This window comes from Rhinichthys klamathensis, unplaced genomic scaffold, assembly GCF_029890125.1.
Source record: "Rhinichthys klamathensis goyatoka isolate OS25496 unplaced genomic scaffold, OSU_Roscu_1.1 h1tg000248l_1, whole genome shotgun sequence".
Classification (NCBI taxonomy): domain Eukaryota; kingdom Metazoa; phylum Chordata; class Actinopteri; order Cypriniformes; family Leuciscidae; genus Rhinichthys; species Rhinichthys klamathensis.
The window spans coordinates 131578-153863 of NW_026606770.1; the positions used below are offsets into that span (position 1 = coordinate 131578).

The 22286-nt window shown below is 37.8% G+C and overlaps 1 protein-coding gene across 1 annotated transcript; it reads right to left on the minus strand.

Annotated features, from left to right (window-relative positions):
* Positions 1-451: 451 nt before the first annotated feature.
* On the minus strand, positions 452-22011 carry phactr1 (phosphatase and actin regulator 1). The gene is made up of 13 exons (XM_056266441.1): positions 21629-22011; positions 14514-14678; positions 11866-11946; positions 9590-9679; positions 7708-7890; positions 6932-7151; positions 6118-6290; positions 5883-6039; positions 4692-4747; positions 4547-4608; positions 1136-1276; positions 775-851; positions 452-507 (listed from the first exon to the last, which is right to left on the minus strand). The coding sequence occupies exons 1-13, from the start codon at positions 21939-21941 to the stop codon at positions 492-494; spliced, it is 1734 nt and encodes a 577-aa protein (XP_056122416.1). The 5' UTR covers positions 21942-22011; the 3' UTR covers positions 452-491.
* Positions 22012-22286: the final 275 nt, after the last annotated feature.

Sequence of the window (22286 nt, forward strand, 5' to 3'; positions counted from 1 at the left end):
TCTCTAGTAGCATTACCAGCGTTCGTAATGCCAAGCTCTCGGGTTTGATTCCCAAGGGAACGCATGAACTGATAAACAATGCAATGGATAAAAGCGTCTGACAGATGCACAAATGTCCAAAATGAAAAGCGCAAGAGAGTGTGGACTATATTTTGTGTGTAATAATGTGGTCTGCGCTCAATAAAAAAGTTGTTTTCCATGTTTTTAAAACCTAAGAGGACTGTGGAATCACTTCTCAGTTACATGTAGGAAATCAACGACATCATCCGCTGCATTAAAAGCCATCGCCTGGAGAAAAAAAAAGAAGAAAAACTCATGGCGAAGAGCATGTCAAAATATACAGAAATATCGGCACACTTCTGGTTGGTCTCCACCGGCACACCGGCGTGTGGCGCGAGTCCGAGGATCCGGTCGCTCTGAACCGTGTGATTCCTGATTTCTGATAAGTGTGCAGCAAAGTCTTAACGGCTCCATAAGAGAGTTCACTGTCACTACGGCCGATGAAACCTGTGGAGAACATCAGACTGGCTCAGAAACAACATGATACCCATCCCACAATGCAATGAGCATGACTCGATGACATCTACAGTAGTCCACATTTGAAGTGGATCAAAAAAAGTTCATCAAAGTTGTCAGGCATTGTGACAGCTTTCCATTAAGCCGCTGTGGTGTTGCTAATAGGAGTGAGCAAGTAATTAACGTGTAAAAGATGTAACCAATGTCTTTTATTTATTTATTGAGTGAGTGACTGACTGTGTGTGTGTGTGTGGTCACCTGGTTAGATGTCGACTCGACTCATGCACCTCCATCTCTGTGCTTTTGAACTCGTTGAGTTCTTTGCGTATGGCAGCCTGTGAGAGACACAGAAATGTTTAAATGTTTAAAGATTTGACTGTAATGCAGTTAGAACATTTAAATACTTTAATAACGTAAAATAAAGAAATTCTAAACGAAAGTAAAAGACAGCAGCGCCTCACGGACGACTGCTGTCACGTAATAAAACACAAGTGCAGGCCTGGTCCTCTCTCTCTCTCCACTGTGGTGAGAGATGCGAGACCTCTCTCGCAGCCCTCGGCCTCGCCGCCACATTGGCAGAAAGCGTGTGATGTTGTGCAGTGTGATGATGCGGATGAACCTTATCGGCAGCGGTGAGTCTCGTCCAGGGTTTGTCCGCGCGCCGGTCGTAATCCTGAGCTTCGGCCACTTCCACGTAATCGCTGAAGCGGATGAGGATCTTGGCCTCTCTGAGCTCCTCTACGGTGGGTCTCTGGCTCAGCTAAACACACAAAGCACAGGCATAGGCGCCGCTTTATAGGGGCTTTCGCTCCGGGAACTATCCACTAGCGTGATTCCCTGAGAACTGAACGTTTTCCTGTTGCGTTCGCACCGCTATAGGAACTCTGAAGTGACGTAAGCCACGCTTGTTGTTGAGACTTTTATTTTGACGGCGCTGAGAACGACTGAACACACAGTGCTCGCATTATTCTCTGTGTTCATTAGTTTACGATCTGTCCAACAGTCCTGTCTGATACGTTATTAGATAGAACTGTTATACACAGAGAGTAGACAGTAATAGAGTTATTAGCGTTTGCCGTGTGGTTGATGTCCAGTGTCGCTGAGCAGAAACACATACCGTATTTTCCGGACTATAAGTCACACTTTTTTCATAGTTTGGCTGGTCCAGCGACTTATATATCAAAATTAATTCAGACTGAAGCTGTGTCAGAAACCACTCACTCGTTCACTATCCTTATATAGTGCAGTGTTTCCCCTACCATTGTTTTGGGGGGGGGCGGCCCGCCCTCCGAAAACGCCCCCCCCCCCCCCCCCCCCGAAAACGCCCCCCCCTCCCCCCCCCCCCCCCCCCCCCCCCCCTAAAATGCGCCACCCCCCCCTTAACCCTTTAGGCGCCAGAGGTTTTTTCCTAAAACGTTCGATTTTGACATCATAATTTCTAAAGGCTATATCTTAAAAGTGATAAAAGATAGAGACTTTCTGTAAATTAGAGAAATATTAAGGAAGACCCAAAGTTTATGTAGGGATTACATTTTCCCATCGAATTTGCATATTATGACATCATATGGTGGTCATATCTTGTATTATAGAATTTTCATGAAAAGTCACATGTTTAAATGATAAAATGCAGCACTTCTTTTCCCCCAAAATGTCCATCACCTTCTGTATGCTATATTGCACAATACTGAATGCTCAGGTATATAGTAAGTAGTAAACAAACTGTGTAAATCATTACTAATAAATGGTAGAAACAAACCGAATGCATGTAGTGATTGGCCTTTTGCTGTAGAGATTTTCCATTTACTAAATACAGTAGGCACTCTGATTCCATGTATGGGGCACATATATATTATTCATATGACATACAAACACAAGTAGACAAGACCTGTTTAGTTCAAAAGCTCACTCGCCACGGCAAGGCACAGATCATGAGTGAGATGATACGAGCAGCGCGCCCAGATCTGCCTCGCGCGAGCGCGCCGAGTGTGCACAGCTCGGACTGCTGTCATTGTCATTGCGACTCCTGACCCTGCCTCCACGTTGTCTCCTAACTCTCCTATGAATACTTCGACCTCGTCTAACATACCCAGTGGCATTAGACAAAGTCTCCACCACACTGTCGCCGCGATTGCGGAGAGGATCTGATAACATGGCTCACTCGCACACTAGCTCCGCTTTTGATCGCACTGATTCAATGCGCTCTAATTCGAACATTTTGTATAGAAACATGACGTTTTTTTGATTTGGGGATGAAGTATGACATGTCAGCCATTCAGTGGAAGGGAGGACGAACGAAATTTGACACCCAATTTGACAAAATCGGCCGTTTTATTCAGAGCCGCATCTCGTCGAGTAAACTCGACCGTGGCGCCTAGAGGGTTAAATGCAGACGAAATCCAGTCATAAAAAAGGAATTTAGTGTTGAGGTTTAGTGTTGATTTAGTTGAGGAATAAATAGAAAGCAGTTCAGTACACTTGAAATCAAATCGCGATGTAGACTAGTGTGTGTGAATATTAAAACACAAAGACTATTTAAATACGAATCCTGCATGTTCTGTGTGAATGAATGGTGGCGCCGACGCGCGGTTTCATTTACCACACACACACACACACACACTCACACACACACACACACTGAAGCACGTGTGACGTTTGCGCTGTTTTTTGGCCACAAGTGCATGAACTTCCTCTCCAGGCTCTAGATCCACTCTGAAAGTCACTTCGTGATCATTTAACCGCTTCATTTGAGAAAAACTATCATCATGACATAAACACACAGAAACTCAAAAGGTCTTCACGGCAAACCGTCAAAATAAAAGTTTGGTTTAACTTGACAGAAATATATTACTGTTGTACATTAGAATTTAGGTATGTCCCAATGTAATAATACACTAACACTAATCCAAATAAATTATCATCAAAACTGAAATTAAGGAATAATCCATGTTTTAATTTTAACAGTAAAGCTCATTGTGCAGCACGTTATTTGAGAAAAGGTTGATTTAATTTCATATGATTAAAATTGATGATAAATGATAAAATGTGTGTTTTATGTCTTCATTTTATTACCAGAAAAAAACACAACAGAATTAGTGTGACATTTTTTTTTCATATTTTTTTTTTTTAAATGTTGTATAAGTTTAATCATTCATAATACATGATTTCAATTAATTAGACATGCTTTTTGATTGCAAAAAAATGTACACCACGTATCCGTAACACGCCCGCTCCGCAACACTAGCAGCCCCTTTTATTGCGGCCTTCTTGGCCAGGGCTGCTTCGTAAAAGAGACTTGTTCTCAAAGGACTTCCCTGGTTAAATAAGGGTTAAATAAAATAAAAAATATATGTTTTTTTCCTCTTCACGACGCAACTTATAGTCCGGAAAATACGGTAATCATGTTTCTCTTGGTCTCTACGTCGCGTTGGGTTTTCTCTTCAGCGTAAAGGTTAAGAGGCTCATCTATCACTGTTTTACATGTTCGTAGAGTTAGTAAATATATAGGCTATGATATGTGTTTACACATGATATCTGATGATCAGTAGCGGTTCAGTAAATAAAATAACTCAATAAATACCTATTTACAATAAGCACTTAACTCAAAAATAACTATTCAATAATAAAATAACTCATGAAATAAAGGCGAATCCGTAATTATCCGTCAGATCAATCGTGAAAGTCTAGTGGTTGAAAGCTTCTGGCAATATTAAATCCAGGAGAGAAGAGCACAGAGAGCGAGTTTAAGCACACGTTATATCTGAGCGAGAGTGAAGAGCCATGAGACTATATTAGAAAATCTCCTTAGCGGCCTCAAACTAAAAAAGCTGAAGATAATCGTGTCTGAAAGCTGTACTCGATTTTTTATTGGTTAAAGTCAACAGAGGATATCTCGTGTGTTTCCGTGGGTGCTCGGCAGAGGAAACCAAACACACCTAAAGATGTTGCGTAACTAATCTAATCTGCGCCGCGACCTAGAATAGCTTGTTGCTATAGAAACAGCCGGAAAGCTCAGGATTTGGGGAAATCTCACCTTCCTGGAGAGTCGTTTCTTCAGCTCGCGCTTCTCCTCCAGCTCCTCCTGCTCGTTGCGAGCTGAACGAGAGAACGAGAGCAAACACTGAGTCTGAGCTCAGGCACGCCAGATGTGTGTGTGTTTGAGTGACAGGTGGTCTTACGTTTGAGGATGTTTCTCTGCTCCAGTTCTTCTGCCGACGGTCTCTGGCTGAGACGACTGGACACGCATCCAAAACAAGCTTCAGTTATTACAAATGACCAACACAATGATCATGTACAATTTAATCACAATACCAAAATACTCGAAACGCAATGCATTTTGTTTGCCAGTTCGCTTCTATTTTAATAGAAGTGTAACTCCGCCCACATTGAAATCTCATTGGTTCAAAATCGCCCTCCACAGCTGCATATGAAAATCAGATGTTCTGATTGGCTGTGATTGTGTCAATCAAACACTACTGTATTATTCTTAACTAGATGCACTTTAAAAAAAAATGTCTGTAGATTTTATTAAATTTTTTTTTTTTTTTTTTTACGTTTATTTTTTCCATGTTTATTTTAATTTTCGTTAAAGTTTTAGTAATTTGTGTTTTTGTCATTTATATATATATATATATATATATATATATATATATATATATATATATATTTTAAAAATGTCTATTTATATTTAAAAAAAAATTATTACATACATTTTTTTAATTTTTACATTTTCCATGTTCATTTTAATTTTCGTTAAAGTTTTAGTAATTCATTTTGTTATGCTTTTGACATTTTTTAAATGTCTATGTAGAGTTTTTTCTTTTTTATTCATTTTTTTTCAATTTCTATAAATTCCATGTTAATTTTTAATTTTCGTTAAAGTTTTAGTAATTTTGTTGTGCTTTTGACATTTTTATACTTAAAATTTCTATGTAAATTTTATTCACTTTAATTAAAAAAATTAATCATTTTTTCATTTTTATTTAAATTTTCATTAAAGTTTAAGTAGATATTATTCATTTTAATTGCACATATTTAAAAAAATATATACTTCTCATTTTAGTATTAATACATCTTTGTCATATGTAGACATTTTAATGTGTTTTTGACATTTTTATTTTTTAAAATGTCTATGTAGATTTTATTCATTTTTATTTAATTTGTTTAGTAATTTCGATGTGTGTTTTTGACATTTTTATACTGTTTTTACTTATTTTTGTTTCAGTTTCAGTTTTTTTATTTTAAAAATAATTAATAAATGAGAAATGTTGGCAACTAGCTGAATTTTTTTTTTTAAATATATTTTTTAAGATGACATTTATTTTATTGCAGGCACCAAAAGTGTTGTTGTGTGTGTGTGTGTCCCTCACCGGGTCAGTTTGGTGCCGATCTGCTGTCGGGACTCCAGCCGCTCCTGGTCGCTCATCATCGGGAGGATGTTTTTATCCTCCAGTTCCCTCTTCGACGGGCGATTGCTCAGTTTGATCGCCAGTGAATCTTTCCGTAAGATCCTTAAAGCCAGTGTACCTGTGACACACACACACACACACACATTTAGTTGATGTAAACACACACATCACATGCAGTATCTTCCAGATCTCGTACTTGTAAACAGCGAGTCGTCGTCATCCTCATCTTCCTCGTCCTCTTCCTCATGCGTGCTGAAGGTGTGTGTGATGAGCGTGTGTGTGTTGGCGGGAGTTTGGTGCATTGAATCTCTGTTCTCCTTTTCCTCTTCCGTCTCCATCAGGACAGATGGCACCGCCTGCAGTACAGAACTACACACACGCAGACACACACACGCAGACACACATGCAGACACACACACGCAGACACACACACACATGCACGCACACGACAGGTGTGTATTTCAGGGATGTAAAGTTCAGACGGTAACTTATGAGAATAGTTAAGTAAAATACTGAAAGTTTTTACATGTATTTAATATGTATTATCTCTGTTTATTCAAATATTATTAAAAATGTGTGAAAGATTTTGAAGGCATATAACATAGCTGTGCTTGGAGTCAATTGTTTTACTTGAAATAACACATGCCAAATTGTGCAGGCATTATTTTTGGTCAGACTGTCATATAAAGTAATTATGAACACATGCAAAAACAAGAGTGAACCAGCGAAATATTAATAACTGATTATGTGATAGTGTATTGTCTGCACTATTGTTTTCTATAGAGCTGCTTAGAGACTGTGTGTGTGTGTGAGTGTGAGAGGGTTTGTGTGTGTGAGAGAGTGTGTATGTGTGTGTGAGAGAGAGTGTGTGTGTGTGTGTGTGTGTGTGTGTGTGTGTGAGAGAGTGTGTGTGTGTGCGTGTTAGTGTGTGTGTGTGTATGTATGTGAGTGTGTGTGTGAGAGAGAGAGAGAGAGAGAGAGTGTGTGTTAGTGTGTGTGTGTGTCCTCACCTCTCGAGTCTCTGCATGGTGAGCGCGAGTGTTTTGTTGAGCTCCTCTATGATGCGGCTGGGCGGGTGCAGAGACAGCGGCAGGGTGGCGAACTGCTGCGGGTGAGCGTGTGCGAGTGTGTGCGCGTGGGACGGCAGGCATTTGAGGGCAAACGAGGGCGCTGGCTCACATATCATCACTTTCTTTGGAGGGAGAGGCGGTGACAGTCTGGCAAGCGTCTCTGAAGAGAAGAAGAGACAGAGTTATGTTTTCCCTGATGGTTTTCATGGTCTCGCTCGTGAATCCAACACTGAAGTGACTTAAACTGCAGTTCATCGACTGGCCACTAGAGACCGGCTGCAAAACAGAGTCAGTCCCATAGAGCCCCATGTTAAAATGCCCAACTTTACAGCAGAATAAAACATGTTTACAGTCTGGAGCAAAAAGTGGTTTTGGTCTATATAGCTAATTTTGCCCTTCATGACGACTGTGAGGGGACTGAATTTCTTTATAACTCATCCGTTTAAATTATATTAAGCCTTAAAGTTGTGCATAATTAAGGGCGTGGCCACTTGAGTGACAGGTGGATTGCTGATGTCACTGCTAGCGTTTGTCTGCTATCTGTTAGTGTCACATGACCTCAGCTAATCCGCCTCGCTGCACATTTACGTTTATCCGGGAGTGACGCGCTGCTAAGATGGCGACGGCCGGCTCCGCCCACTTTAGGCTTCAAAAATGCTCTTCAGAAACACTACGGGTGACGTCACGCACATTGTTTTACCGTCTATGGGCGTCACCTGTGAGATGGCTGGGTATTCTGCTGTATGGCTTTGGCGGTAAGGCTGGAGGCTGTTTCAGTGACGACGGCCTCACGTGAGTGATGTCAGCACTGTCGCTAGGCAACGGCTTCACAGGGGGCGGGGCTTGAGATGAGAGACACGCCACAGTTTCTCCAGGCGACTGGACCTCTGAGAACGACACTAGACGAGAACGAGAGAATGGGACAATTTAAGTATTTCCAACAGCACAAAGTTATATATATATTAAATCTATTATGTCTCTTGAAGGAATAGTTCACTTAAACATTTAAATTCTGAAGATATTTTGAAGAATGTCGGTAACCAAACAGTTGGACCCCATTGACTTCCATGGTATTTGTTTTCCTACTATGGAAATCAAAGGCTACCGTCAACTGTTTGGTTACTGACATTCTTCAAAATATCTTCTTTAGTGTTCATCAGAAGAAATTCATACAGGTTTGACACAACTTGAGGGTGAGTAGATGATGACTTTTCATTTTTAAGTGAACTGTTCCTTTAAGGCTCGTTCACACCGAGGATGACAACGATAAATATATAGTTCTAAATATCATTCTAAATATATAAGAATAACAGAGTCCACAACATACATGATACATGATAACAGCACAGAGGAACGATATCGTAGGAATCACTTTCAGAATGATAAAAACATTCTCAGCCAATCAGAATCCATCCTGCTTTCAGAGCTTGAGCATTTAAAGCGACAGACGACAAACTGCAGCACGCGGTTATAATAAACAGAGTGATGTCATCCGCTGGTGTGGACATGCCTTTATGCTCAGCAAGGCTGCATTTATTTGACCAAAAATACAGTAAAAAATGTGAAATATCATTCCAATTTAAAATAACTGTTTTCTATGTGAATATATAGTAAAGTGTAATTTATTCCTGGGATTTTCAGCATCATTACTCCAGTCTTCAGTGTCACATGATCCTTCAGAAATCCCTCTAATATGAAGATCTGATGCTCAAGAAACATTTATGATTATTATCAGTGTCATGTTTTTGTGGAAACTGTGATACATTTTATTTTTCAGCATTATTTGATGAATAGAAAGTTCCAAAGAACAGCATTTATTTGAAAAATTGAAATAGTAAAAAATTTTATAATGTTACAAAATATTTCTGTCACCTTTGAGCAATTTAATGCATCCTTGCTGAATACAATTTTTTTTAGTGATCCAAACTTTTCAACAGTAATATATATATTAGGGCTGTCAAATGATTAATCGTGATTAATCACATCCAAAATAAAAGTTTGTGTTTACATAATATATGTGGGTGCACTGTGTATAATTATTTTGTATATATATAAATACACACACATGCATGTATATTAAGAAAAAAATATTATTTATATATAAAATATTTATATATAATATAAATTATATATAAATCTATATACAGTATATACATGAAAATATTTCTTAAATATAAACAAGCATGTGTGTGTATTTATATATATACAAAATAATTATACACAGTGCACCCACATATATTATGTAAACACAAACTTTTATTTTGGATGTGATTAATCACGATTAATCATTTGACAGCCCTAATATATATATATAAATAATACATTTTCTGACAATCTATTGAAACTATACAGCAAAAACATCATGTTTGACACCAATCAGCATCTCATTAACATATAACCACCCTCATTTGCATATCACCAACACACATTAAGCATTCCTACAGGTACAGTATCAGGAATTACCTTATGAAAAAAAAAAGAAAAAAAGATCCCCAAAGACCAAAATATGTCTGTTTTTGGTGCAAGAAACCTCGACTGACATTACAGGTGGACTTCAGGGAAAAAGCTACACTGGTGAAGAAGTGGAGTGTGACGCACCTGGCGCTGTGGTGTCAGCTGACTCTGATCCTGGACTGATGACCATATGTCTGTCCAGCTCACTCACACACACGCCACCGCTGACCTCCTCTACTGACAGAGAGAAAGACGTTTCACTCGGCGCATTTCCATTACAGATTTGCGCAAAACTTTAGCATTTTTTCCGAAATGTCGATAAAAAACGATTGCGAAATGACGGCGTTTCCATTAACCAATGTTATGCGACTAAAACGCCATTTCTTCCTCTCGCGATAATCCTTCCAAAAATCATGGCGACGGATGTTGGCAGGTTTATATATTTAAATATATCCCAGCCACCGCACTAGACGTTATTATTAATGGAAGGAGACGTGTTATCCAAGCATTAATGGCAAGGTAAGACCCTTATACCTGTGAGTGGCTCATATGAGCTGTTCAGGGCTTGACATTCACTTTTTTGCTCTCCAGCCACTGTGGCGAGTAGTTTTCCAAAGTTACGAGCCACTCCGCATCTTCACTGCCACAATTTGGACACCGATACCATAGGGGAATAATACCATATAGATATTTTTAATAGCATCTCATAATTTGGCAGCCGGTAAATTTGGCTACTGTCACTTTAATGGGACGCACAGACTAGAGTCCTGCGCGGGACTGTTTTCTTCATCCCGCTCCCGCCCGCGCCCGCCGAATTTTTGACCATTACCGCCCGCTCCCGCAACGTATGTGTTACACTCCCGCCCGCTCCCGCAATATGTATGTCCACTCCCGCCCGCACCCGCAAAACTCGGAGAATTTATTCCCGCACAATAATAGAGATGCACTGACTTTGTGTCTTCTCCCGTCCCGCAGGAAAAAAACGCGTATTTGTATTGCTATTGTTAAAGAGATTCATGGTTTCGTTTCCCTGGCCTGCATGTATTCTGACATGTACACTGATCAGGAAGATGAATAGTAAATGTCAGACTTGCCTTGCTCAGGTTTTGTACTGTAAATACCTCGTTTAAGGTTCTTTTCCACATCATTGACATCTCCATCATGTCGTTAGGCTACCTCCCAATCCCGCAGGGGTTTTATTTGTCCGCCCATTCCCGCCCGCAGCAAAGTTCAAACCGCCCGGTCCCGCGAGATTTGCGTTGGGTCCCGCGGGACCCGGCGGGACTCAATCCCAATGCAGCCCTCTAGCACAGACCCATTATACTGTTTTATATAGCCAATATACTTTATGTGCTGCACTTTGGTTGTGAGCACAAAATCTGCGGGAATGAGTAAAATTGTGCTCAATACACACAATCCCTCGCCAGATTCAAGCCCTGAAACGCCAACAATATTCATCCGGAGCAAATGAAACGAGTGTGTAAAGGGCTGGTGTGTGTCACTCGCTGTCGGAGAGATTAGAGAGCGAGAGCTGGTGTCTTTTATATCTATTCTGCGGAAGAGTTTCAGATATTTCAGTATTAATATGTATCGAAAAATCAATATTACTGCCAACACTAGATTGCACTTAGTTTATTATTTCAGATGCCTTTTTAAAAGACTACAATTGAAAAATTTATATAAAATTCAACCCGCCAAAGTGGCCAGTAGGAGAGACTGCGTTACACACCAACGCTGAAATACACACGCATTTGGCGGGTGTTAATGTCAAGCCCTGGAGGTGTTTCTCACTCATTTCTGCTTCAAGCTCTTGATTGTGGCATTTCTTTGAGGTTTAGAATCCAGTATTCCTGTAATTCTTGCCTTTTATGAGTTTAATAGAGAACTCTGTCTCGTCTTCTGTCCAAACACACCGCGTCATCTACGTCAGGTGACTGTAAATGCGCAAAAACGGTTTCCATTGCAGTTTTGTGAAATAGTTATTTCGAATTGCCTGTAAAACCACCGCATGCGAGCGTAAAAACGTTTTTTTTTTTGTTTTTTTTGCAATAAATTGACATGTTTCCAATGTGGCGTATTTTCAATTCACAATTTCAATTTGCGCAATTTGAAGGGTAGGCTAATGGAAACGCAGCTAGTCACACTTATTTGGTAACGCTTCCTTTTACAGTACAGTACTTACCTAGAAAGTACTGCTAATATAAGGTAAGTACATGGAACAGGGGTAGGTTTAAGGGTAGGTTCAGGGTAAGTACTAGTTATTACCCAGTAATTGTAGTTACTAAAATAAGTACATAGTATTTACATGGGTAACTGTACTGTAAAAGGAAGCATTACCACTTATTTCCAGTAGATCCAAATCTCTGAAACTTCTAGAGCGTCATAAACGTGATGTCACTGTGTGTGATGTAGACACGTACCTTTCTCATACACTTCCTTCAGCACGCCTCTCTTGATGAGCTCTTCTCGGCTCTGACGCGTCGACATCTTCCTCTCCAGCACTGCGAAGCATTCACAAAACCACTCACACTAAAGTCTGAGGTCGGTAAGTAAGCCTCTTCTGCTCACCAAGGCTGCTTTTATTTGATCAAAAATACAGTACAAATTGTGAAATATTATCACAATTTAAAATAACTGTTTTCTATGTGAATATATAGTAAAGTGTAATTTATTCCTGTGATCAAAGCTGAATTTGCAGCATCATTACTCCAGTCTTCAGTGTCACATGACCCTTTTCTTATTTTTACCAATGTTGAATACAGTTGTGCTGCTTCATATTTTTGTGCAAATTCTGATAACTACCATTCAAAAGTTTGGGGTAAATAATGTTTTTTTTAAACAAAGAAAAAAAGGAAATTGATACTTGAATTCAGCAAGGATGCATTAAAGGTGCTGTATGTAACTTTTTTACTCTAATAAATAGGGGTGGTTAATCTGTCTGATTTCCCGATTCGATTCGATTACGATTATTGAAGTCCCTATTCGATTACAGTCGATTTTCGATTATTAACGATTCTCGATTAGCGATTATTGATTTTCCATTTGACAACAGTAAACGAAAATACACTACAAAGTGTTTGCAGTATTAAAAAAAGTCAGCTGCTGAATTACTTAACTCTTTTATTGAGTAAAAACAACTCAAAGCACTTTCTGTGTCGTGTAGTTATAACTTCAGAATTATTTGTATGTAGCTTATGTTCTGTAGAACATGAATACATCACATTGTGTTGTGACTCATCAAGTTGAACTAAACAATAACAAATAAATGAAAGGCTTATTTCCTTTAGGAAGTAGATCAGAACCAACATTCTGTAGAAATTGGACAATTTTCTTCTAGAAAGACAAGGTGTTGTAGCAAGCAACGCTCGTTAGGCCGGAGACACACTGGCTGCGTGGCGTGAGCGTGGCGTTTCTGTTGCGTGTCAGTTGCGTCGCATTTGGGACAGTCTACATTTGGGTTAGCGGTGTGTTAATCCTTACTACAACAATTTCAACTCTTGCCTCTTGCCTTTACGACAACAATTTCAACTGTTATCACACATCTTCCAAAATCCGAAAAATAGGGAAGTGGGCTGTCTGTTTATTTCAATAACATTTACAAATTTTGTGTAGCTTTAAAGAGCCTATATTTAGCCTGATGGTGGACCGTCACTCAGAAGACACACTATGTTGTTATTGTAGCCTATTATCTTTATATCCTCCTGAGGCCCAGAACGTTTTTTTCAAAAGTTTTTTTTCTTCTTCATGTAATCACATTGTTAAGAGCATAAGAAACAAATGAAAAAAAAAGAGATATTTTATTCATATGTTATGCTATGACCTCTGTAGTGAACACCAGGACTCGATTTTTAAAAAAATAAAAATGACATAAATTTGTATATAGGCAAAAATAATGGCGATATTTGAAAATCGATAATTATTATTATTATTATTTGTTTAAATTACATTGATATCTGAATTTATATCAAAACCTAGACTTTCAAACATCAAAATGTAATTTATTAATATGTATTCGTGTACAAAATGACATATAAACATCGTTTCCTATTCTATTTTGCCTGGAAACGCTTCCAACACGCTTGCGTGTCGCGTGAAAAATAGGCGTCGGTTCTATTTCTAGCATGCACGCGTTTTCCGCGCGGCTCATGCAGGCAGTGTGCAAGCTCTAACCTGTTAACATGGGAGCCGAAATAAAAACGGACACACCACGCAGCTGAGACGCCGCCACGCAGCCAGTGTGTCTCCGGCACACCTGCTCTCACTCGCTCTGGCTGCCGTTACACGTGCTTGCTAACTGGAACTGGGCGCGTTCGTGACGTTCAACTTCCGGTATAACATTTTTTACAAAATAAAATAATGCAATTTTTTTTTTTTTATAATAAAAAATCGATTTTTGAAAATGTAATAATCGATTCATACTCATCCATAACATACTCGCGATTAATCAATAATCGATTTTTTTCACCACCCCTACTAATAAAGCATAACATTACTAAATATGTTTGCATATATTGAGGAAAAATGCTAAGTTCACATACTCGTTTCTCTGAAAAACACTTGCACAGCCAGTTATTCTACTCTGAAATGTGTGTTTCCAGGCTGGAATGTGTGTTATTGTTTTGGTCTGTGATACTGCATGTTGCTAATTTGCCGATTTTCATTGTCCATTGCGCTCGTTCCTGTCGCGTGTCTCAAACTGGCGACCCGTGTGAGCGTCGAGTCTGAGGAGGCGGGAGAAACTGAATTCGACTGCAGTACCGATTTCAACCACTAGTGGTCATTCTTACAGACTGCACCTTTAAATTGATCAAAAGTGACAATAAAGACATTTATAATGTTACAAAAGATTGTGTTTCAAATAAAACGCTGTTCTTTTGAACTTCAAAGAATCCTGAAAATAAAATGTTTCACGGTTTTCACAAAAACATTAAGCAGCGAAATGTATTTTTAATCAAATAAATGCAGGTTGGTGAGCATAAGTGACATTTTTCAACAACAATAAAAAATGTATTATTCCACACGTTTGAGCGCTAGTGTATAAATGAACATCCTCAGGCAGAAGACGAACCTGCAGACGTCTGTTTGAACTTGTCGCTCTTTTTCTTCCTCCATTTCCAGGGTTTGAAGAGTCGCCCTAGACTGGCCAGTTTGCTCCGTCTGCGGATGGGCGGTGTGTGTGTCCCGGGAACCAGTGAATCCGAGCGCATCGCCGCCAGACGCTCGGCACCCTCTGCTGAACACACACACACAAACACGCTTTTAAGGAGTGAGACACAAATATGAAAATCCTGCCATAATTTGCTCCAGACTGTTTCACAGAGAGTCTCTACTGTAAAATGACTTTCAGAAGCACTACTTTTTTGGTTTTCAAGGACTGAGATCTCACTTCTCAAACAATTTCTTTATTATATTTTCAATTATATAAAAAGGTAAATAGATACATACAAATAAACTAATAAAACATAATGGTACAAATAATAAAGTGCAGGAGATGGAGCAAACTTTAATCATTGAAAGGATACTATGACAAAGATATCGCTTTCCTCATTCAAACGGATTTATTTCCATGAATATATGATTGACCTGAAGAATAAAAGCTGTAACATAGATATTTATATGAGTAATATCACACTCATAACCATGTGAAATGGGTCTATATCTGTATTAGATGGGTGGTAGCGTTCATTTTGTGTGAAAAGATTGTTTTACCAATATAATTAAACACTAATTTTACATATATTGTCTTTCAATAATTCAAGCACTTTTCAATCTTTTCTTAAATATGGCCGTTTTCAGGACTTAAATTTCAAAAATTAAAATTCAACTTACTTTAAGCACTTTGTACGAAACCTTTGTCAACAGAACAACGTTTATGGTGCTTTTTAAGAGTAAAAATAACCACTTTTTTTGCATGGAGAAAATAAATCTTGCGTTTAATAAAGTAGAAACATACACAAGTTTAAAACAACACGAGGTGGGTGAGTAAATGAAGACAATTTTCAGTTTTGGGTGAATTATTCCCTTAACAGGTCAATCTACAAACCAAATCTATAAAACTAGATTACACTAACAATTTCCAGAAGCTGCCATTAAAAAGTCAAGCTCATAAATCAAGTAAACGAGCCAAAAGAATTTAGATGGTTTAGAAAGTAAAGAAACTAAGTGAATAATTGCATAATAAATGTCCCAGAGACCAAATACCTTTAGGATCAAGTAACTGGAAAAACTCATGCAACTATCTCCAGGATTTTCCCAGTTTGTGTCACACGTACAGGATTATGCTGAAGTTTACAGACCTTTTTTTATCACTTTTTCCATTAGGTAACTCAAATAAAATAGGTTAAAGAACATTCATTTTCTTAGATGAAGGGGGAAATGACTGTCTCACGTATAAAATATATAAATACATAAATATATAATCGCGTATATAATTTTCAGCATCATTACTCCAGTCTTCAGTGTCACATGATCCTTCAGAAATCATTTTAATATGAAGATTTGCTGCTCAAGAAACATTTATTATTGCTATCAATCTTGAAAACAGTTGTGTAAAAAATTTTTTGCAAGATTTTCTGATTAATAGACAGTTCAAAAGAACAGCATTTATTTGAAATAAAATCTTTTGTAACATTAAAATGTATTTACTGTCACTTTTGACCCATTTAATACATCCTTGCTGAATAAAAGTATTAATTAATTTTATTACCCCCCCCCCTTTCTATTTCAGATAAATGCTGTTCTTTTGAACTATTTATCAAATAATTTTTTCAACATTGAAAATAATCATCAATGTTTCTTGAATCATCATATTAGAGTGATTTCTGAAGGATCATGTGACACTGAAGACTGGAGTAATGATGCTGAAAATTCAGCTTTGATCACAGGAATAAATTACACTTTACTATATATTCACATAGAAAACAGCGATTTTAAATTGTAATATTTAACAATATGATTTTTTTTTGGTATTTTTAATCAAATAAATGCAGCCTTGGATGAGCAGACAACACTTGTTTTAATTTAAATACATAAAAAATCGTACCAATCCCAAACCTTTGAACGGCAGTGTTATATATAAATATAAAATGTATTTATAGAAGTTATATAACAGCTAAATTCACAAACCAAAATGGCTATAGCACTGGAAAATTCCTCTGGGAAAACTGGAAGATTTCTGGATGTTTTCTCCACCGGAGCGTCGGTGTGACGGCGCAGTAAAACAGTCAGAAGGTAAAAGGAAAGAATGATGCTTGTTTTTCCAGAAGGGTTTTACTGCTGAACATTCACTTCAGCCTCACACCGGAGCGATGGATGTAGGTCATCAAGCAGAACCAACAACCGCCGTGGGACGCAGAATACAAGAACACACAACAGCACACAAACACAACCAAACCATGAAACGGGACTTGCCAAAAGTTCAATGCCAGCATATTAGTTCACACTCGACAATCTCATGTTAGTGTAAGAACATTAGAAATGATCAATACTGAGAAAAAATTTATATTTACTGTATATACTACAAGTTTAAATGATGCACACTATAACAAAGCATCATCAGGGTAACATGCGACAGTAAAATAATGCAATAAACATGAAACCCTTGTACTTATTACTAAAAAATTCTATTTTTAATATAAAATTTTTAATTATACCTAATTCTTACATTTATTATATAAAATGTAAAAATTCTTTATTATATTATATTTAATTAAATTATTTTGTATATTAAATATATATTTGTATATATAAATATTATAAAATGTATATTTAATGATGCATCACATCCTGTTGTTCACTGTAAATCACAAGGTGACTCATATTTTCTACTTACTAAAAATAACAACTAATGTTAATGATATTTTACTGCAAAAGTAGGCCTACATGTGTTTTGTCTTGTTGAATATAATTGAAACTTTTTCCCATACCGGATTTTACAGTAAACTTCCATCTTAGTTAAATCCATTATAATTTCCCACTGCGTATGATAGGGCTGCACGATATTGGAAAAAACTTACATTGCGATAATTTGTTTTTCCGCGATATATATTGCGATATAAAAACAATTTCACCAGATGATTTGAATAGCTCTATTTGAAAAGAATTAATCATTCTAGAATAATTGGGGTGATTTTGTAGGGGAGTGAATCTGCATAGAAAATAGCCTAATAAATAAATTACAAGCATAGATAAATACAATAGAAGATACAACTGAAATTAGCAGTGATATGTTTTTCAGGTAAATCTATCAGCATTCAGGTACAGAAATTGAATAATCGAATGTAAAATAACAGTCTTCACTGAATAAATCAAATATAACTAATACAATTAATTGATTAATACAATTTATCTTTGTTAAACTTACAAAAGCCATTTTCTTTTGTTTTGTTTGATTAAGATTGGTGCCGAACAGCTGTGGTTATATGAGGCGGCTGTCCCTTTAAGACGAATGCACTAATATAAATGACACGTATCCGCTTTCTTTCTCAATAGTTACAACACACACATAACCGACTGTGTTTACGAGGACACTCGACGAGCCGGGCAGTAGGGCTGGGGTAAACGATTATTAATTAAACGATTAGTCTGTCGATTATTTTATCGATTAGTCGACTAAATCTAACGACTAATTGAACGATTCTTTTTTGTAACATGGAAATTGCAGGAGTGCACATTCAATGCACAACAATTTTGATCTGGTTCTTACAGAGTATCTACACTGTAAAATGTTTGGTAGGCTACTCAAATGAGCCCTATCACACTTGGATGTGGTGCTCATTTTAATGTTTTCAGTGCTCATAAAAAACATCCGGACTGATTTTTCGGTTTTGTTGACGGGGGGTGGGGTTTACATGCGCTTCATAAGACACACACACACATTTGCACACACACGCGCAAGGTCTCTCGCTCTCTCCCTCGCTGCGCGCGCTACACGGTTTGGAGCTCGCGAGCTCTAGATTCCGGGAGATTTTAACTAATTTGCGGTCATCAGGGAGCCGCTATCACTATGCGGGAGACTTGGGATGTCAACTCCATTTGACAAAGAGCGCAAATAACGACACCTTTACGTTTGGGACTAAATTTGAAGTATTCCCATACCTTCGATGATTTAGTACGAGCTGGGTTTTTTTTAGGACTTTTTCTTTTGTTGGGACTTTTGCATGGCTTTGTTGTGAATTCTGTGAAGAGGTTGCTGTTTCGTCCTCGATTCTTCAATGTTTAGGTCTCCCACGTGTGTGTGGCGAGCTGTGCTGCCGGGAACGGTGCAAAAAAATAAATACATAAATAAATAAAGAAGCGTCGACAAAAAAATATGACGTCGACGAATTTTTGACGTCGAAGCGTCGACGCGCCGCTACAGGCCTACCGGGCAGCGATATTTTTTTTCACAGGATGGTAGGGGAAGACTCATGAATATTCATTAGGGAACTCATCCCTGATTGGACTGATGACCTACCCCCTAAGCCCGCCCCTAAACCTACCCGTCACTGGGGGTCTGATGACCTACCCCTAACCCCGCCCCTAAACCTATCCGTCACTGGGGTTAAGACCAATCAGGGATGAGTTCCCTAATGAATATTCATGAGTCTTCCCCTACCATCCTGTGAAAAAAAATATCGCTACCGGGCAGTTTGACTTAATTTTGCGTGAATATGTCCGTTTAAGCTCAAAAGAAAGAGAGAGAGAGGACAATTCGTTGTTTAACCAATTAAAGGTGCAGTGTGTAATATTTAAGAGGATCTCTTGACAGGAATGCAATATCATATACATAACAATGTTTTCAGTGGTGTATAAAGACCTTACATAATGAACCGTTATGTTTTTATTTATATGTATTTATTAACTACTACAGAACGCGTTTCGCCACTATGTTGTTCTTCGTGTAAAGAAGCTGCTAAAGTCAGCGAATAAAACACTGACACAATCATGAACAAGTAACAATAACATCGTTTTACTGAATAATTAAGTGAACATAATTTCTTAATTTATCTTTGTACAGAAAGCTCATTGCTTAACTGCTACTCTCTGCTGTCTCAGACGACGACATCACTTCCTGTCGGCCACCGTAACTTCTGTTGGGTGCAATTCACAACCCCACCACTAGATCACAACCCCACCACAAAGCTCTTTGCTGTGCATTGAATTAGATTTGTTTCTGTTTTACAGTGAATATGACACCAATGTAATATGTATTGCAGTATCTAGTGTTGGTAGTTAATAGATGAGATTGTCAAAAGTGCAAGGAATTAAAATTATGAACTTAAATGTTAATTGTAAACATTGCGGCTGCTGTGTAATTTATGGAAATACGGAAAGCTGAAAAACATAACACAGGGCTCGACATTAATGCTTGTCCGGGACAGGAGATCGGACAAGTAGCCTGATTAAAATGGCAATAACAAAAAATAACTAGGAAAACACAGAAACACCAGATTGACTTTGACTTTAAACATATAAGGTAGGCCCTAAGTGGCGGTTGATATAGTGTATAATAATATATAATGTAGTGACGGTAAAGGTTGCTTCTTGTTAGCACAGCCTCTCGGGAGAAATCGAAACAAATGAGCGCAGCACACACAAAGAAACTCAGTTCATACTGTGGTAAAAATTCAAAATAATAATAATACATTTTATTTGGCCGACGCCTTTCTAAATACCAAAGGACATCTTACATGTTTCGGAGGACTTGTATATACTCAAAGGTATTACTGAGCATATACTTTTTACTCAAATATATAATACACTTACGGTATATTGCTTGTATGTTTCGAAGACACTCGTAATGAATTTGTAATGTACAGTAACACAAATAAAGTACACTTTAATATGATCACTAATCAAGCATGTAATTAAAACTTGATGTTTGCCAACAGGACAACCACTAGTGGAAAAAAGTATACTTTATTGTATTTGAAATATATTCCTTTTTTTCAATAGTACATTGCAAATATACTAATAATTTTTTTTACTATCTTTAAATATATTAAAAGTGTATTAGCACCATGCTTTTACCTATTTTCACACATTTTAACACAGTTTAAAATAATTGTACTTTAGTAGGCTATATTTTCTAAAAATATGAGAGAAAAATATACATGAAGTGAAAATTCTATTTATTTTTTAAAAGTGTATTTATTTGTACTTTACTTACAAATATATTTAGGTATATTTTTAACTGTGAGCTGAAAATGATCATTGTAACAATGCATTGAAAGTATACTTTCAAAATACATTATTAAATATCCTGAAATTGTAGTATATTTAAAATTAAATGTAATAGTAATTTTTAAGTTTACTTCTTCATGCTTGGAATTCACTTCATTACTTGGGCATAAATTGCTTTCAGAAAGTATTAAAGCATATGATAAAAGCATTGAAAGCCCGTTTAAAACATTTTTTTTTTTAAAGTGAATGTAACTAAGTCAAATGTGTTTATTAATGTGCATTTGTTATTGAAGACAAAGTGTGCAATTTGTAGTATTTGGAATAAGCCAAAGGTATTACTGAGCATATACTTTTTTACTCAAATATATAATACACTTACGGTATATTGCTTGTATGTTTCGAAGACACTTGTAATTAATTTGGAATGTACTTGTAACACAAATAAAGTACACTTTAATATGATCACTAATCAAGCATGTTATTAAAACTTGATCCATTAATACTACTTTCTTTTCTCTTCTCTTACTCTATAGCGATTTAATAAAAAAAACATAAAAAAAAACATACCGTACTGCGTTAGAAGGGTCGCAATTGCATATTGTTGTCCTATTGTTAGTTTAACGGCTTCATTTGCTCTCCTTATCTGTAAGTCGCTTTGGATAAAAGCATCTGCTAAATAATTAAATGTATATATAGTATTGTATTTTTAACATGGTCACTGTAATGTCAAGTATTAAAGGGATAGTTCACCCAAAAATGAACATTTATGTAACCAAACAGTTGAAAATTTAGTTTTCAACTTTAATTGGCTTCCATAGTGGGGGGTGGGGGAACATTCTTCAAAATATCTTCCTTAGTGTTCAACCGAAGAAAGAAACTTGATGATGACAGAATGTTCATTTGTGAATGAACTGTCCCTTTGACTAGGCTAGTTAAGGATTAAACAGGCCAACATAAACGAGATAAAAACAACTGTTTTGACCCGTTATACGCGGCATCATCCTCATCATCATCACTCACCGTCCCGGATGTCGTTCCCGCGGCTGCAGTTACTGCAGATGTGCTTGATATGACCGGAGATCACAAACGGAGTGTTGTTGTTACCGGGGGCGGTGGGCTGCCGTAGCTTCACCAGGTTAAAGGCTCTCCGTTTGCGCGGTTTCTCCGCGGACGATGACGATGATAATGATGAAGAAGATGATGTGTCCTCCCGTAACCGAGATGTGATCCAGGTCCCGTGCGCTCCCGTGAATGCGGGACCCGCCATGACGGATCCGTGTCTATCGGTCACACCCCGGGATGGTGCCGATACCGAACGGAAGAGCGCGTGCATTACCGATCATGCCGAGCCGCGCAAACCGTCCTGTGCGCGAGACCACACGCGCAAAAACCGTTGGCCCACCTGAGTATAAGCGCGCGCGTGTGTTGTGTGTGTGTGTGTGTGTACACACACATACACCAGCTGATGTAAGACACTTATCCAAATTCGGTATTTTCTTCAATATATCACATCTTTAAAATCCCGGTAATCCTTCGGCAACGCTCGTGATTTCCGCGCGAATGACAGCGACTGGTGCAGATTTGTTTATCATAAGCGGACGATGGATGTGCCTCTCGGTAGCATCACTTCAAATTCATCAACGTGACGCAATCTCGTGAAGTCCACGTAAAAATACGC

Bases quoted from the DNA above. Each gene is read 5' to 3' on its own strand.
- phactr1 (XM_056266441.1), bottom strand. From the start codon at position 21,941: ATGCACGCGCTCTTCCGTTCGGTATCGGCACCATCCCGGGGTGTGACC. The intron at 1,277-4,546 runs GTGAGATTTCCC...TTGTGTGTTTAG, and splicing joins AGAAACGACTCTCCAGGAAG to CTGAGCCAGAGACCCACCGT. The intron at 852-1,135 runs GTTCATCCGCAT...TGTCTCTCACAG, and splicing joins GACTCACCGCTGCCGATAAG to GCTGCCATACGCAAAGAACT.